We start from the raw sequence: 19,174 nt of genomic DNA on the forward strand, positions 1-19,174 counted from the left end.
CTCTCATAGTTGAAGTGTAGCTATGATGAAAATTACAGACCTCTCTCATCTTTCTAAGTAGGAGAACTTGCACAATCAGTGGCTGACTAAATACTTTTTGGCCCCACTGTATACTGAATACCACCCCTCTATAAATTAAATACTGCTCCAGTGTCAGTATTGGTATCATGGTAAAAATGGGCCACTGCTCACTGAAGCTCCTGATGTAATAAAGTTCTTTATTTTTTTAATAAAATTTTAGCAGCTCAGTGTTTGTGTGAGTGTTTCTATAAAACATTTAAATCTAAACGTGGTTTTACTTTATTTTCTTTGTTGATTATAAAGTTTTGTGATTTGTTCGGTTATTTTCAGACCAGACTTTATGCGGAGCTGCTTTGTGAGGTCGTTCTTTAGATCTTTTTATCTTCACCTTGATGTTCTCAGGAGGCAGATGACCCCACGTGGACGGTGTTTGTCAGGTTTACAGAATCAGCTCAGGTTTATTTTGAAGGTCTGGATTACGTAACGTTAGATTAGCTGTGAATCTGAACTCTCCCTGACGAACACGTGTTAATTACCCCCCCCCGCGCGATGGACCCACCCGCTCGCTGGGTGCGCTGGTGTATTAGCCTAATCCCGCCGAAGTGTCCCGTTAATCCCGGCGTGAGCTCCGTCCGTCCTGCACTCACATGGATGAAGATCCAGACTGGTGATGTTACCTGCTGTGATGGAACCAAACCCTGCAGAGTGGAGCAGAAGCTTTCAGACACACTCCGAGTTTCTGTACTGAGTCACATCATGTCGGGAGCGCACATGCTAGTGTGGATCGTCCTCGTACTCTCCGCAGGTGAGTGGCTGATTACAGAAGACATGAGTGCTACTTAGTAGATACAGTATATCTGTGTGGGAATTTGTGCCCTTGTTGGTCAAGAAAGCCTCAGTCGGGGCTGGGATCAGGGCTGTATAGAGCTCGCTCATGCTGGAACAGGAAAGGACCTTCCCTAAACTGTTGCTGCAAAGTTGGAAGCATAGATTGTCCTTTATATGAGTGATTTATTACACCTGTTAGTGACTGTTGTGGCTAAAACACACAAATTCAAGAATTAGAAGTGGTGTCCCAATACTTTTGTCCGTGTAGTGTACCCTTGTATGCAGGCAGGTTGTGTCGAACGCTTCCAAAAAGTATCAGAAGGCTGTCAGTTCAAGCCCCACCTCCAGTAAGTTGACACTGCTGGACCCCTGAGCAAGGCCCTTAACCCTCAATTGCTCAATTTGCTTTGGATAAAATCGAATCGAATAGTATGAAGGCCTCAGAGAACTGGGAAGGTTAAGGTGGATAAATCGTCTTTCCCAAAGTGCAGTGGGGTGGGAGGTGTTTTCAGTACATAAGCTTGGACGTGCAGGGTAATAAAGGCTGTTAGTTCAAGCCCCACCACCAGTAAGTTGACCCTTGAGCAAGGCCCTCAACCCTCAAAAGTGTCTGATAACGGCAGAAAATGTAAATAATTATTAAAGCTTAAAGATCGAATCTCAGATAAGATTCCAGAATGTTCATACCCTAAAGAAGTTGAGCATCAGGTCACCGGCGCCTTCAAACCATTTTTATCATTCATATCCATCCCGAGAGCTGCAAACAAATAATAAGAAGTAAATTCATGTTAATAACGACGTTTTTTTAAACATTTTTGACGTGTTTAAAAACCTAAAGGCAACATGCAAAACTACAGAGCAGATCCTACAGGGCGTCTTCAGGTGTATCAAAAATAATAATAATAATTTATCGCTGTATTGTGTAATTGCTTTGTTTTTAAAATGCTTCTGCTAAGATATGAACCGTATGCAAATAGTATGAAGGCCTCAGAGTGCTCGGGTGGTGCAACACTCTACTACGCTTCAAGAGCCCTTGAGGTCAAATCTTAGGTGCCAGGCGCCTACACAGACACACAATTAATGTTGCTTGAAGCGAGGTGCCTGCCTGGATTTCCGTACATGATCCTGCGCTCTGTGAGACCCCGCATCTAGCAGGTGAAAAAAAGCGGCTGCGTATATAAGAGGGGCGTGTCGGGAAGCCTTGTGACCCTCCTCAATCAAAGATGAGGGTGGCGGCAGCCGATTGAGTAAAACTCAGTAATAAGAATCGATCAAATCGTATGAAGGCCTCAGAGAATTGGAGACGTTAAGGTGGATAAAGCGTCTTTCCGAAAGTACAGTGGGGTGGGAGGTGTTTTCAGTACGTAAGCTTGGATGTGCAGGGTATAAAGCACCGTGGAACTGGACACGTGATCTCGTTTTATCCCAAAAATTAAAGGACGTAGAATTTGAACCAATATTTCAGTGCCTGTACCCCTAGAGAAAGTCTGTTCTTGAGGAGAGCTTAGGGAGTTTCTTGTTCTCCTTTTGTTCCTCCATCCCTTTTTGGTGCTGCTGTTGGGCTCATTAGCTTCATTACTTAATTATTAATTAATTATTCATATTAATTATTCTCCCGTATTGAACAGAAGCTGCGAGCCAGAACGACGCCTGCGACAGCGAGCCTTGCCGAAACGGTGGCGTGTGCATCCCGACCCGAGGCGACTACACATGCAGCTGCTCTAAAGAACCCAGAAGCGGGCGTCTATACGGAGGCCCGAACTGCACCGTGGCGCTGCGCGGCTGTGAGCACCACCTTTGCCGGAATGGCGCCACCTGCTGGCCTGTTCTTAGCGGTGGACAGCATCGCTACAGCTGCTCCTGCGCTGAGGGATTCACTGGCTCCAGGTGCGAGATCTCCACCACGTTCTCCTTCGAGAACAGCGGCTTCCTGTACGTCCGGGGACCCGCCGGGGACGCCGCGGACCTTCTGAGCGCCACCCTGAGCTTCCGGACGCTGCAGCGGAGTGCCACCCTGCTGCAGGGCACCGTGGACGACCACGCCCTCTCGCTGCAGCTGAGAAGTGGGCGACCGCGCCTGGTGTTGCGGCGGACTCAGGACTTCCACCCGGACCCCGTGGAGCTTCCCCGGGACATCGCGGACGGTCGCTGGCACACGGTGCAGCTGTTCCTGCACAGTGATGCGTTTGGGCTCAGTCTGCAGGATCCGTCGTGCACCTCAGCATCCTGCCACCGTGAGGCACCGGTGGAAACAGAACCGGGTTCTGGATCGGGTCTGAACGGTTCCGGGCGGATTCAGGGCGTGTTTATAGGAGGAAGCGGGGAGGTACCAGCGCGCCCGGAGTCGTTCTTCCTCGGCTGCATGAGGGACATCCAGGTTCAGTCTCGGGCGGTGGTCCCCAGCTCAGGGGTCGAAGGTCAGCAGGTGAACGTGAGTCTGGGATGCAGGGAGGGTGACGGGTGCGAGAAGCGACCCTGCGGGAACAGAGGGAGGTGCGTCGGACAGGGGTGGAGGAAACACAAGTGCGAATGTCATCGACCGTACAGAGGAGACGCCTGCTTACAAGGTCAGAGGCTCGTTTTTAACAGGGACGGGGGCCAGCAGTGGGTTTTTTAAGTCACTCATTTATTTCTTATTTATTTATACATTTATTAATTAATTAACCAATTAAATAATTAATTAGTTAATTTATTTATTGATTAATTCATATATTAATTTGTTTATTAATTCATTTGTTTATTTATTTATTTATTTATTTATTTATTTATTCATTTATTTATTTATTTATTTATTCATTTATTTATTCATTTATTATATTGTTTATTTATTTATTCATTAATTTTTTTATTCATATATTTATTTATTTATTTGTTTGTTTATTTATATATTTATTCATTTATTCATGTATTAATTCCTTTATTAATTTAGTTCTGCAGGTTAGACAAGCTCATGCTCAGGGGTCCAGATACTTTAGACCACTCAGTATATAGGTGAAACAGATCATTGCTGACATCTGTGTGGTTCTTTACAGAGTTCTCGGTGGTCAGGTTTGGAGGTGAGGGTGCAGAAAGCTTCGCTGTGTTTGCGGTCGACGAAGAGTCCGGCGACTCCTTCGTGGTCTCCATGTTCGTTCGTACCCGCCGCCTGAGCGGGTTCCTCCTCGCGTTCTCCAACAGCACCGGCAGCTACCTGAACGTGTGGCTGGAGGGGGGGAAGGTCAGAGTTCAAGCAGGCAGCTCTGAGAGCGTGCAGGGTCACGAGAGCGTCAGTGATGGACGTTTCCACCTGGTGAGTGTCCGCGTGGAGCCTGGGTCTGTCAGGCTGGATCGGTCGGGCGGGACGCTGGTGGCTCCGCCGGGTCTGAGGATCCGGTCAGGTGACGTGGTTCGAGTCGGAGGCCACGAGGACCGTGATGCATCGTTAGCGTTCGGCGGCTATTTCAAGGGGTGTGTACAGGACCTGAGGGTGAACGAGCAGCCTCTGCTGTTTTACCCGGTTATTGGGTTGGTTAGTTCCTACATCCTCGAGAGAAAGGTGGAGGTCACGCCCAACTGCACCGCCGACGACTCCTGCAGGGTAACGTCACCTTCTACTGTCTGTGGAAACCTCACAGTTCATTTATCCATCTATCATCCATCTATCATCCATCTATTAATCCATCCATCATCCATCCATCCATTAATTCATCCAACATCCATCAATCCATCATACATCCATCATACATCCATCCATCATCCATCTATTGATCAATCCATCCATCATCCATCCATCCATCATCCATTCATCATCCATCCATCTATTAATCCATCCATCTGTATTTCTGTCTGCCTCTCCACCCATTCATCTAACCATTCGTCTGTTCATTCATTCATCCTTTTATTAACCTGTTGTTCCCTCTGTCCAGCCCCTAGTCCATCTATTTGCTCTAAGTAAATCCTTAAGTAAATCTATTTCTGTATTTTTACGAATATTAATGATTAATGTGTCTTGAATAAGAGGATTTAATGGTTCTTATATGACGTTATAAACACAGAAATGCTAACGGTTAGGTATGTGTGTTGATTACAGACTAACCCCTGTCTGAACGGCGGTGTGTGTTACTCCGTCTGGGATGATTTCACCTGCAGTTGCCCTCCCAATACAGCAGGGCGGCGCTGTGAGGAGCTGAGGTGGTGCGAACTGTCTCCGTGTCCTCCTGCTGCAGTCTGTCGATCACACGGTGCAGGATTTGACTGTGAGTACGACTCTGTATATTAAAGGTGTCCAGATACTTTTGGCACTGTTCAGTATTGGTCCTGCTGGACAGTGTGATTATGTTTCTCCTCAGGTGTTCTGAACGTGACGCTCCGTGAGGGAGCCGGGGACCGCGCCCTGACCTACAGGGGTAACGGGGGGGTCCGGCGCCCCCTCCGCAGCGTTTCGGTTCGTTTCCGGACGCAGAGACGCTTCACCACGCTGCTCCACGCCGCCAGAGAAAACAGATTCATCACCGTGGCGATACAGGACGGGCGGCTGGTTCTGGAGCTTCGGGGCGGCTCGGGTTCCTCCTCCGTCCGTCTGCAGAGCCGGTGAGGAACCGAGTCTTCTCTTATAAACACTTGAGGGGTGTGAGGTCCAGGTAAAAAAGTTTGTGAACCCTGTGGAATGAGATTTCTCATGGGGTTTGAACTTCATCCAAATTACAATATTATACACACACATCCATCCATCTATTAATCCATCCATCCAACCATCCATCCATCCATCCATCCATCTACTAATCTATCTATCCATCCATCCATCCATCCATTCACCTACTAATCTATCTATCCATCCATCCATCCAACTATCCATCCATCCATCCATTCACCTACTAATCTATCCATCCATCCATCCACCTACTAATCTATCTATCCATCCATCCATCCATCCATCCATCCATCCATCCACTAATCTATCTATCCATCCATCCATCCATCCATCTACTAATCTATCCATCCATCCATCCATCTACTAATCTATCTATCCATCCATCCATCCATCCATCCATCCACCTACTAATCCATCCATCCATCCATCCATCCATCTACTAATCCATCCATCCATCCATCCATCCATCTACTAATCCATCCATCCATCCATCCATCTACTAATCTATCTATCCATCCATCCATCCATCTACTAATCTATCTATCCATCCATCCATCCAACCAACCATCCATCCATCCATCTACTAATCTATCCATCCATCCATCCATCCATCCATCCATCCATCCAACCAACCATCCATCCATCCATCCATCCATCCATCCATCTACTAATCCATCCATCCATCCATCCATCCATCCATCCATCCATCTATTAATCCATCTCTTCACTAATGCAGCCATTCATCCAATACAGTAACACGCTCCAGACAGGACACCAATCCATCAGACCTTGCCCCCAACCCCCCCCCCCCAGACACACCCAACTATCTATACGTAGACGCCCGGTCGACCAGTTGCACCACTGTGGATTCAAACCCTGGATCAAGAGGTCGTAAGCTGGTGTAATTTACTGCTGCATCACCTCTAAAAATTCTTCATCTAACATCCTCTAAACTGTAAAAATAATAAGATTTGGTGAAAGTCGGGATGTGAACCTGCTCACTCGACAATATTAAATGATTTTTTGTTAATCTGGTCTAGTTTTCTGTCGTCTTTCCAGCCATGCTGCAGTGAGTGATGGAAACTGGCACAGCGCCACCTTGACCATGGTCGACCCCTCTGCACCGGCGTCCGAATGGTCGATGGTGCTGGACGAGCGGCATAACGAGAGCTCCGTCTCCTCCAGCGTTTCTGGAGACCTGAGCTTCCTCAGGGAGGGCGTGGACATCTCGGTCGGGGGCGCTGATCCTGACTCCGGTGCGGATTTCGACGGATGTCTGGGTTCGGTGGAGATCGGCGGCCTTCTCTTACCGTTTCACTCCGAGTCCGAGCTGGGCGTGACCAGGCCTCAGGAGGAACGCTTCTTAAAAGTATCCGGAACGCCGAACGCCGGCTGCCGGGGCGCGAAGGTGTGCGATCCGAACCCCTGCCGGAACGAGGGTCGGTGCGAGGACCTGTTCGACCTTTTTAGATGCCGCTGTGCTGATAGGTGGCGCGGCCGGCTCTGTGAGGACGGAACCGACGCCTGCGGCTCCAACCCGTGCGTACGTGGATCCTGTGTCCCGGCCGGTGAAGGGTACGGGTGCGTGTGTGAGCCGGGTTACGCCGGCCAGCGGTGCCAGGAAGAAAAGGACGTTTGTGAGGGACACGGGTGCCGTAACGGTGGAACCTGCCTGCGGGGACTCGGGCGGTACGCCTGCCTCTGCCCGAGAAACACCACGGGAGCGCACTGCCAGTGAGTCGGAGTCTCTTAATTATTCATTAGTTTAGTAAATTATGAATTAAGTCTTAAACACAACCGGTGTGAGCGTCTGAGTGGTTCAGGAGAAAAGCATTGGCTCTAATATAGTTCAATTGCAAGTTCCTGAGATGCCACGCCCATCAGAGGCTGGGAGTCCATAACAGTCTCATAACCGCTGCAGTTATGCCCTCTGGTGGCTGATCGATGGCGCTGCACAAAGACAGGGGATAACTGAGATCAGTGGGTGACTGTGTGCACGATACGGATCTCCGTATAAACCCCGGTGCAGGGGAAAAGAAGCAGTCGGTACAGCACATGTGTCGGAGGGGGCGTGTGCTAGTCACGAACCTCCTCGGTCAGCAGTGGGGAGGGGGAATACGACTAGGGAATCGGATACGACTAAACTGAGGTCCACAAAAGTGCAAAACATGAACAACGTAAATAGAAAGGCGAGAACGAAGCGAGACTCCCGGCAAAATAAAGCTTATCGCTAATGTAAACAGAGAGACATGCGCCGCCTAGTGGACAGTTACCGAACTACTGGTATTGGTACGCGTCTCTCAGACCGGACATTCGGTTTTCCAGACTTTGTCCGTTAAATCTGAAATCCGTTCAATCGAGCTTCCTCTGGGTTGATGTCGTGGGTTTATTTCTGGTGAGCGGATGGTAGGAGCTTCCTCACCTGGATCTGCATCAACAACTGAATTGGAATCTATGTGACATCACAACAGCCTGTTGATTTTCACGTCCTCTTCTCAGTTAAATGCACCGGGGGCCCCGTCTAGGCTCACTGAGGCCCCCTTGTGGTTTAACAGGACAATAACTCATCGTTTCTCTCCTGATTGTAGAGAGCGAGTGCCGGAGGCGCCGTGGTACGTGGACCGAGTTCCGTGAGTTCATTTTTCTTTATTTCTTATTTTTTTGTTGTATTTTTGTAAATATTTACAGATTCCTGATTAGATCGTCAATCCAAACCTGAAAAAAGTCGGAACGGGGGCAAAATCAGACCAGAAAGAGACTAAAGTCAAAACTAGTAATGCTACTACAGTTGGGTATAAGGTTGTAGTAGCAGTTGTAGCCTAGAGGTTACGGTACTGGACTAGTAATTAAAAGGTCGCTGGTTCAACCCCCACCACTGCCAGGTTGCCACTGTTGGGCCCTTGAGCAAGGCCCTTAACTATCAATTGATTAGACTGTATACTGTCACAGTAATGCTTAATGTTAAAAATGTCTATCTATCTATCTATCTATCTATCTATCTATCTATCTATCTATCTATCTATCTATCTATCTGTCTGTCTGTCTGTCTGTCTGTCTGTCTGTCTGCATGTCTGTCTATCTGTCTCTATGTCTGTCTGTCTGCATGTCTGTCTGTCTATCTGTCTCTATGTCTGTCTGCATGTCTGTCTGTCTATCTGTCTCTATGTCTGTCTGCATGTCTGTCTGTCTATCTGTCTCTATGTCTGTCTGTCTGTCTACCTGTCCGTTCGTCCGTCCGTCCGTCCGTCCGTCCGTCCGTCCGTCCGTCCGTCCGTCCGTCTATCTATCTATCTATCTATCTATCTATCTATCTATCTATCTATCTATCTATCTATCTATCTACCTGTCTGTCTCTCTATCTATCTGTCTGTCTGTCTGTCTATCTGTTTTTATGTCTATCTATCTATCTATCTATCTATCTATCTATCTATCTATCTATCTATCTATCTATCTATCTATCTACTGTATCTGTCTGTCTATCCATTTATCTGTCTGTCTATCTGTCTGTCTGCCTGTCTGTCTATCTATCTGTCTACCTTTCTATCTGTCTGTCTGTCTATCTATCTACCTGTCTGTCTGTCTATCTATGTATCTGTCTGCCTGTCTGTCTGTCTGTCTGTCTATCTATCTATCTATCTGTCTGTCTATCTATTTAAACATTAATGATGGGTTGAAGTTCAGGACTTTTGGACATGCCCCTGTCCCAATTGTTTTGGAACGTGTTGCAGCCACGTGTATAAATCAGCTGAATAGTGAAATATTTTCTTAGTTTTTAATTAACACCGATCACAAAGCGTTCTCAGATCATTGCTGATCATTGTGCTGCTGTCCCAACTCTTTTTGGGATTCTGTCTGTTCCCAGGTCGCCCACGCTGCCGGTTATGGTGTGTGGGAACGAGAAGTGGAATTACAGCTGCTTTCATGGCGGGAACTGCTCAGCGTCTCAGGACGTGTGTGACTGTCCGCCTGGTTTTACCGGACAGTGGTGAGAATGTGTTTGGCTAAACGACTAGACGATATTTTGTAAAAATAAACACATTTTTTAACTGATTATTGAAGTTACAGCCTTCTACAATGAACAGGTGAGGGAATCAGTTCCTCTTCCCCTGCTGGAGACCCTGACGGTGTATAAGGAGGGTATCCTGACACGCCCTCCCTCCGACGCTCACGTGCTCCACGACCTCTTCTTATCCCCCCGTACTTCGGTGGAGGTACGGTCTTGCGCACGGAGAGTCACGCACTGATCTCCACGTTCTTCCACTTCTGTACAGGCGCCTCGGCTACTAACCTGGGTCCTTATACAGCCTCCAAGACCCCGCCCACGTTTTTTTTAGTCCCGTCTTTTCCCACACAGCAGACTAGTGGCCTGATTTTGTCCACTGCATCATCTGCACTGCCGATCGTGCTTGATAGGGGGCGCCAAACCGACCAGAAACAGAGCTGACATTCGAACTCGGAGAGTCCGGAACCCCGGCGCTGGTGCCACCTGGGTAAAACCAAAACTACAAGGGATGTTCAAAAAGTTTGTGCACTTTTATATTGAGGGTGAAGGAGGAGAAATCGCTCGTGTCTGAGAGTCCGGATTTAGCTCCATCTGATTTCCGGTCAAAGAAGCTTTAAGGGGAAGAAGATTTTCATGTGATGATGATGTGAAAGCACCGGCGCATCAGTGGCTACGAGCTCAACCAAAACATTTTTAGCTGACGGTGTTGATAAGTTGGTACGACGCTGTTTTCCGTTCGTCCGTAGGTGCGAGCTGGAGGTGAACGAGTGCGCCTCCGACCCCTGCATGAACGGCGGCTTCTGCCGGGATCTGGTGAACCGGTTCCAGTGCGTCTGCGAGCTGAGCTTCGCCGGCGAGCTCTGCCAGATCGACGTCAGCGACTTCTACCTCTACGTCTTCCTGCTGATGTGGCAGAACATCTTCCAGCTGCTGTCCTACCTCATCCTGCGGCTGGACGACGAGCCCGAGGTGGAGTGGAACGCCGCCAACGACGACTGACCCACAAACAATGACAACTGACAGGGGTGTGTGTGGCATGGCCAAAAGTATGTGGACACTTAACATACAGGATTCCAACAGTTTAGGGAGGGTTCCTTAGTGTTCCTGTTCCACAATAACATGGTCCAGAGGAACTCCAGGGTCCTGCACAGATCGTTTGTAGTTTCAGCATTTAGCCGACGCTTTTATCCAAAGTATACAGTCTAAGCAATTGAGACTTAAGGGCCTCAGTCTGGAGAATCTACCAATGAGGATCCACCAAAGGATCAGTCTGTAGGATCCAACAAAGGATCAGTCTGTACGATCCACCAAAGGATCAGACTAAAAGATCCAACAAAGGATCAGTCTGTAGGATCCAACAAAGGATCAGACTAGAGGATCCAACAAAGGATCAGACTAGAGGATCCAACAAAGGATCAGACTAGAGGATCCAACAAAGGTTCAGACTAGAGGATCCACCAAAGGATCAGACAAGATGATCCACTAAAGTATCACACTAGAGGATCCAACAAAGGATCAGTCTGTAGGATCCACCGAAGGATCAGACAAGATGATCCACTAAAGGATCAGGCTAGAGGATCCGCCAAAGGATCAGACTGTAGGATCCACCAAAGGATCAGACTAGATGATCCACCAAAGGATCAGACTAGAGGATCCAACAAAGGATCAGACTAGAGGATCCAACAAAGGATCAGACTAGAGGATCCAACAAAGGATCAGACTAGAGGATCCAACAAAGGTTCAGACTAGAGGATCCACCAAAGGATCAGACAAGATGATCCACTAAAGTATCACACTAGAGGATCCAACAAAGGATCAGTCTGTAGGATCCACCGAAGGATCAGACAAGATGATCCACTAAAGGATCAGGCTAGAGGATCCGCCAAAGGATCAGACTGTAGGATCCACCAAAGGATCAGACTAGATGATCCACCAAAGGATCAGACTAGAGGATCCAACAAAGGATCAGACTAGAGGATCCAACAAAGGATCAGAATGTAGGATCCAGCAAAGGATCAGACTATAGGATCCAAAGCGACTCACTGCTGTGACAGTATACTGTCCAAGCAATTGAGACTTAAGGGCCTCGCTCAAGGGCCCAACAGTGGCAGCTTAGTGTTGGTGGGGCTTAAACTGGCAACCTCATGATTACTAGTTCAGTACCTTACCCGCTGAGCAATCACTTTAATCAGGATTGAGAAATTTACATCTGCAGCATTTTGTGGACGCTTTTATCCAAAGCAGCCTTGCTCAAGGGCCCAACAGTGACAACCTGGCAGTGGTGGGGCTTCCGATTACCAGTCCAGTACCTTAACCACTAGGCTACTCGGACGTCCCCATAACCCACACGTCAAACCTTACGGATGTCCGTTGTGAGCTATGCAGCAGATCATTGCCTGATCCAACAAATGGGCACAAATCCCCACAGATACACTCCAAAAATGATGAGAAAAGAAAACAAGCTGATGATCACACGTCCACATACTTTTGGCCGGTCATTTTATAAACACTAAATGTTATAATGTCTAATTGTTTAGAAATGTGCTTTATGTCTACAATAAATATTTATTCATATATAAACACCTCGTCTTTGAGTGGCTCTTTTCCCTACAGCACTCCACATGATTGTTCTTTCTTTTCTGCAGCTCCTGTCCAATAGGACAGTGGTAGCTATTAATCAGAAGGTTGCTGGTTCAAGACCCACATCCACCAAGCTGCCACCGTTGGACCCTTGAACCCTTAACCCTCAACTGTTGCGTTCTTGAGCCTAGTGGTTAAGGTACTGGACTAGTAATCGAAAGGTTGCTGGTTCAAGCCACACTACTGCCAGGTTGGGCCCTCGAGCAAGGCCCTTAACCCTCATTGCTTAGACAATATACAGTCACAGTGCTGTAATAAAGGCAACCGCAAAATGCCGAAAATGTTCCCGAAGTGACGCGTGGACATGCGAGTGGACATGCGAGAACCTCTCTGGGGTGTAATCATGGTGGGTTTTACCGGATGTTTTCACCCTTTTGTTTAGTACTTGAATAACAGGTACCACTGCCTCGTCCTGGTCAGGGTCACGGTGGGTCTGATCATTTGGTGAGAATGAGAGGCGGTAAATAAGCGCCCTGATCAGGATGAGTTTCAGTCCTGTACGGTAACAGCGACCCTGACCGTGATGAAGGAATGAATTCATGTGTTTGTTTTTGTTGTTTCCTGAAACAGCAGCACAATCACCCGCGCTCCCAGATGTTTCCGAGCTCCGGTCCTCGTATTCCTGGCATGCTTGGACTCCGGAGCGATGTTTACTTTGGCCCCGGGGCTCCAGAGAAGTGTTGATCCAAACCGGCCGCTGTTCCCTTAAAAGGAAACGCCATCGAGGATCCGAACGGAGAGAGAAAACGTGACGCAACCCGGTTCCCCCCGGCGGAGCGTCCCAGTCTGAGCTCCTGTCCAGAGAACAACAATCCAAAGTCTGAGTACAGTACAGCACAGTGTGTGTGTGTGTGTGAGTGTGTGTGTGTGAGTGTGTGTGTGTGTGAGGTTCAATCTGATTAGATCGAATCCAGACATTACTTCATTACAGAACTGCGTTCTGGTCAGAACTACATGCAGTGGTGGTTTACTGTATGATCAGAAGGTTGCTACTTTAAGCCCCATCTCCGGTTGGTTTAAGTTGCCACTGTTGGGCCCCTGAGCAGGGCCCCTAACCCCCTTAACACAAACACTGAGCAGCAGCCAGGAAACCGTCCTACTCATCAAATTACAGTGCTGTTAAAAAGTATTCACACCCCTACACACACACACACACACACACACACACACACACCTGTATATACAGTGTATCACAAAAGTGAGTACACCCCTCACATTTCTGCAAATATTTTATTATATCTTTTCATGGGACAACACTATAGACATGAAACTTGGATATAACTTAGAGTAGTCAGTGTACAACTTGTATAGCAGTGTAGATTTACTGTCTTCTGAAAATAACTCAACACACAGCCATTAATGTCTAAATAGCTGGCAACATAAGTGAGTACACCCCACAGTGAACATGTCCAAATTGTGCCCAAAGTGTCAATATTTTGTGTGACCACCATTATTAGCACTGCCTTAACCCTCCTGGGCATGGAATTCACCAGAGCTGCACAGGTTGCTACTGGAATCCTCTTCCACTCCTCCATGATGACATCACGGAGCTGGTGGATGTTAGACACCTTGAACTCCTCCACCTTCCACTTGAGGATGCGCCACAGGTGCTCAATTGGGTTTAGTCCATCACCTTTACCTTCAGCTTCCTCAGCAAGGCAGTTGTAATCTTGGAGGTTGTGTTTGGGGTCGTTATCCTGTTGGAAAACTGCCATGAGGCCCAGTTTTCGAAGGGAGGGGATCATGCTCTGTTTCAGAATGTCACAGTACATGTTGGAATTCATGTTTCCCTCAATGAACTGCAGCTCCCCAGTGCCAGCAACACTCATGCAGCCCAAGACCATGATGCTACCACCACCATGCTTGACTGTAGGCAAGATACAGTTGTCTTGGTACTTCTCACCAGGGCGCCGCCACACATGCTGGACACCATCTGAGCCAAACAAGTTTATCTTGGTCTCGTCAGACCACAGGGCATTCCAGTAATCCATGTTCTTGGACTGCTTGTTTTCAGCCAACTGTTTGCTGGCTTTCTTGTGCGTCAGCTTCCTTCTGGGATGACGACCATGCAGACCGAGTTGATGCAGTGTGCGGCGTATGGTCTGAGCACTGACAGGCTGACCTCCCACGTCTTCAACCTCTGCAGCAATGCTGGCAGCACTCATGTGTCTATTTTTTAAAGCCAACCTCTGGATATGACGCCGAACACGTGGACTCAACTTCTTTGGTCGACCCTGGCGAAGCCTGTTCCGAGTGGAACCTGTCCTGGAAAACCGCTGTATGACCTTGGCCACCATGCTGTAGCTCAGTTTCAGGGTGTTAGCAATCTTCTTATAGCCCAGGCCATCTTTGTGGAGAGCAACAATTCTATTTCTCACATCCTCAGAGAGTTCTTTGCCATGAGGTGCCATGTTGAATATCCAGTGGCCAGTATGAGAGAATTGTACCCAAAACACCAAATTTAACAGCCCTGCTCCCCATTTACACCTGGGACCTTGACACATAACACCAGGGAGGGACAACGACACATTTGGGCACAATTTGGACATGTTCACTGTGGGGTGTACTCACTTATGTTGCCAGCTATTTAGACATTAATGGCTGTGTGTTGAGTTATTTTCAGAAGACAGTAAATCTACACTGCTATACAAGCTGTACACTGACTACTCTAAGTTATATCCAAGTTTCATGTCTATAGTGTTGTCCCATGAAAAGATATAATGAAATATTTGCAGAAATGTGAGGGGTGTACTCACTTTTGTGATACACTGTATATATATGGGTGAAATACGAATAGGGTGTTCCAAGTACCAAAAAAATAAAATGGTTAAATTGTATAATTTTTTCATTTAATATTGTGCACAAATGTGTCACCTATGTAAATATGTTTTTTTTTTTTCAGCATTTTGCTTATTTGATCATTTTAGTGTTGTTGACACACAACAAGGGCACAAAAATGTCATTCAGTGCAACGACTAATTTATGACAAAATACACACACAAGGAACAATCTTAGCCATTTCAAATGTATAAGTTTAGTATATCTCTTACAAAAGATTTAAAACCTCAGAAGAAACTGTACTTACTCTGTTTTGAATTTTCTGTGCATTGTTTGTACTCTAATGCATCTTGGGATTTTGTTTATTTGTATACAAGATGTTTTTGCTACACATTCTATTCTATTTGAAACCTAATCAAACTCTGTTTTCTATGAAGCAGGCCTGGATTCTCTTGCATTCACATGAAAAAAATATATAATAATTACTTATTACAGTTCTTTTAAGCAAATGTTTTTGTTGCACTGTATGATGATTTTATGTTGCACTGAATGACATACTCCAAATTATCCTGTTACATCAGAATATTCATGACTTAATTTGTTTTTAAGTTCTTTATTGAAGAACTTAAAGTAGCAGCAGTAGAATGAAAATATGCCACACCAGTGGCAAGTATGTGTTATAATATTACTACATCATGAAAAAAGTAAGGCAATGAAAAACATAGCTAATGAAGCCATCATAACAACTTGTAAGGCACCAGAACAGTGTGGAAGTTTGGAATTTGTGTCATAACACGTGAAAAAGTTGCTGCAGTAAATCTAAATTCATTCAGCCATGAAAACCATTTGAAGCATCTGAACAAATGTTTTCCAGTCTCTTGTTGTTAACCTCGAGGTTCTTGCTGTACATGGCTTTGGTTCTGCAATTATGATTTTGACATCAGACTTAAGGTAGTAAATTTCATCAGGTGGATTTGGCCACACAAAGGAATTTCTGTTTCAGTTTTGTAGCATGCAGCTAACTTGCACCTCATCTCCTACAGACAGCAGTACCTGCCCAACGCATGGCAGGCCATCGTACTCGACAATAACAAAATCTCAGGGACCACTTCATCAAAAACATCATTATTAATATTCATTGTAATTACTGCTCTTATTAAGGAAGACTAGAATGGAAAAAAGTGGTTTTAATATTTAAAAATAATTTTAAAACATTATAAAGTCAGTATAACAATGTCATTGTCAATTTAGTGCAACAGCGAAATTCTGTTGCACTGAATGACTGTTGTTGTACTGAATGACAGAAATTTTACTTTAGCACATTTTACAGTTATCCCAGTGGTTAGCAAAAGCTAACATTGACCTTAGCTCAAAGACATTTCTACACATATTCACATTTAAATGTTAATAACCTTGTTTGTTTACAAGATTAACCGTAATATTAGGTTTTCTGTGTTGTACTGAATGACACTCAGTTTTGTTCTTTAATGTACTGTGTCAGTAAAAAGACATTTTTATCAAATAATGTTAAAATGCATTGACCTCGTGTGTGTGCTGAAGGGTCCCCAGGAGTCTTTTGTTGTTATAATTGGTCACATGACTGCAGTAGCTTGATCGCATATTCAAATAAAGCTTTTTATTAACGTTGTACTGAATGACAACTGAAGATCGGGAAAATGGGGACTGAAAGTGTCCTGAATATTATTAATATTAAAAAACACATCTGATTGAATATTATTTAATATGTCACACATGACATTTGTACAATTATGCCAAAGCAGTAAATTTTAAGTTTTACTTAAGATTAATTAGTTTTTTCTTAATGTTTTATTACTTAAAGAGGTAGGGGGACCGTTGCACTGAATGACATTTTGGGGGTTTCAAGGGTTATTTTTTCAAAAATCATACATTTTCCGTAAAAATTACTTTAAGTTTCAGTAAAGATGTACAAATGGAGTAGATTGAAGGTATATCCACTTATATTAATATAATTGTATATTATTTATCAAGTGGGGACACTAAAAGGTTACGTCTCGTCTTTGACCCATATATATATATATATACACACACACACACACACAATTACTGGGTACTAAATTTACAAAGTGCTTTGATGTTTGATTCAGACTCTTAAATACAAAAAAAAATAAAATTAGAAATAAAATAACAAATAAAATTATAAATAAAAATAATAAATAAAATTATAAATAACAATAATAAATAAAATTATAAATAATAAATAAAATTATAAATAAAATTTTAAATAAAAACAACAAATAAAATTATAAATAAAAATAAATACAATTACAAATGCAAATAATAAATAAAAATAATAAATAAAAATGATACATAAAATTATAAATAAAAATAATAAATAAAATTATAAATAAAAATAATAAATGAATTTAAAAATAAAATAATAAATAAAAATAATAAATAAAATTAGAAATAAAATTATAAATAAAAATTATAAATAAAATTCATATGTTTAGTACTTGAATAGCGGTAATATTGTTCATTCATTCATTCATTGTTTGACCTGCGCTTTATCCTGATCAGGGTCACGGTGGGTCTGATTCACTGGGCAAGTGTGTGTGTGTGTGTGTGTTTGTGTGTTTGTTCTGTAACACACACACACACACACACACACACACACACTGACCCACCGAGCAACTGTGGTTATCTGAAGGGGATTTGTGGGTCAGTCGGGGTGTGAGGAGGGTTGCTTCGGTTGTTATGTGGCCAAAAGTATGTGGACGACCCTCTTAATGAGGTTCTGCACTGACCTCAGGATTGCTGAACACCTCTGGGATGAATTGGAATGCTGATTGCGAGCGAGGCCTTTTTGTCTATCCTCAAATGCACTTATGAATGAATGGGCCCAAATTCCCACAGTCTTCCTAGTAAAGTAGAAGCTGATGTTTCTTTAAAGGTAGTAAAACAAGCTTATGATCTGGTGTCCACATACTTTTGGCCATTTAGTTTATATCTGTAGAATAAAGCGTCCTGAACTTTACTGTCATGTATTGATGTTTGTAATTGACGGCCGTATACGTTCAGATCGAAGGTCCGGTAAGCCAGTCACCACAGTTTGTTTTGGCTCGTCTCTCAAGTCCGGCGAAGGTCCACAGACGCCCCCGTACCAACACGCCTCAATGTACAATATACGGGCAAAAGTATCGGGACGCCCCTTCTAATGAAGGGCCACAAATGTTACTAACAGGTGAATGGATGAGTGTGAGAATGGGTAAGGGTCGATGCCCGGCGGTAAATAAGCTCCCTGGTCAGGGTCACGGTGGGTCTGATCATTTGGATGAGTGTGAGAATGGGTGAGGGTCGATGCCCGGCGGTAATGCCAGTAGCAGACAAGATCGACTAGTCTTCTGGGTGGGAAAAGTGGACACGGCCTTCGATGCCATGTAGGACCCTGGTTAGAAGCCCGAGGCGCCTGGACAGAAGTGGAGGGACGTGGAGATCAGCGTGAGACCGACCCACAGTACGAGGGGATAAGAAAGAGTCGCGTCGGAGGGAGGGCGTGTCAGGAGAATATACCCTCCTTGTGCGCCATCGGGGTCTCCAGCAGAGGAAGAGGAACCGGCTGTGACTAAACTGGAAGAAAAAGTGAGAAAATAGTGAAGAAGAGAAAGCAGCTGAACTCCACAACCCTGGATCTTCTTTGGAACGAGGCGGACAAACATGTTGGCACAGACCTGAACCCACTGAACCCCTAACGTAAATAATAAAGTGTATTTACTCTGCCCGATCAGAGGGCGAAACCATCCGGAGAGGCAGGATGCATTTCAGCCAGATCAAATAAAAAACACGTATCTTTATTAGGTTCACGTATCTGCTACGTACATTCAGTGATTCTTTTAAAAGCTACACCTAATATATAGACCATATAGATGAAGTGTGGGTATACAATTACTGACTGTAACCCCTGTGTTGCTTAGTACGCCTTAGTACTTAGGACCTCCACTGACCAAACGATGTTTGGTGGGTGGATCGTTCTCAACCGCACTGACACTAACATTGTAGTGTGTGTGTTCTGGTATGAGTGTAGTAGGTACAGCAGTGTTGTTGGGGCAGTGTTGTTCTAATTCATGGCAACATCTGACCATCCAGACAAATTTCTCTCAGGACAAGGTGACCATTTAGGTTTCTCTCTTGAACCTTGCACAAGACCACTGTTCCATATAGTTAGGAGGACATGCCGTCAAGTTATGTCATCAATCAGGCCTCTTTATTAGGAACCGGACGCTGCTGGCCTTATA

At 45.1% G+C, this 19,174-nt stretch overlaps 1 protein-coding gene across 1 annotated transcript; it reads left to right on the forward strand.

Annotated features, from left to right (window-relative positions):
• The first annotated feature begins 570 nt into the window (after positions 1 to 570).
• On the forward strand, positions 571 to 10,606 carry crb1 (crumbs cell polarity complex component 1). The gene is given in 9 exon segments (XM_062992825.1): positions 571 to 826; positions 2,478 to 3,416; positions 3,882 to 4,426; positions 4,919 to 5,084; positions 5,178 to 5,430; positions 6,554 to 7,213; positions 8,068 to 8,109; positions 9,342 to 9,464; positions 10,229 to 10,606. Coding segments are annotated over 9 exon segments (3,237 nt in total). The 3' UTR covers positions 10,482 to 10,606.
• The last annotated feature ends 8,568 nt before the right edge of the window (positions 10,607 to 19,174 follow it).

Source organism: Trichomycterus rosablanca, chromosome 4 (genome assembly GCF_030014385.1).
Source record: "Trichomycterus rosablanca isolate fTriRos1 chromosome 4, fTriRos1.hap1, whole genome shotgun sequence".
NCBI classification, from domain to species: Eukaryota; Metazoa; Chordata; class Actinopteri; order Siluriformes; family Trichomycteridae; genus Trichomycterus; species Trichomycterus rosablanca.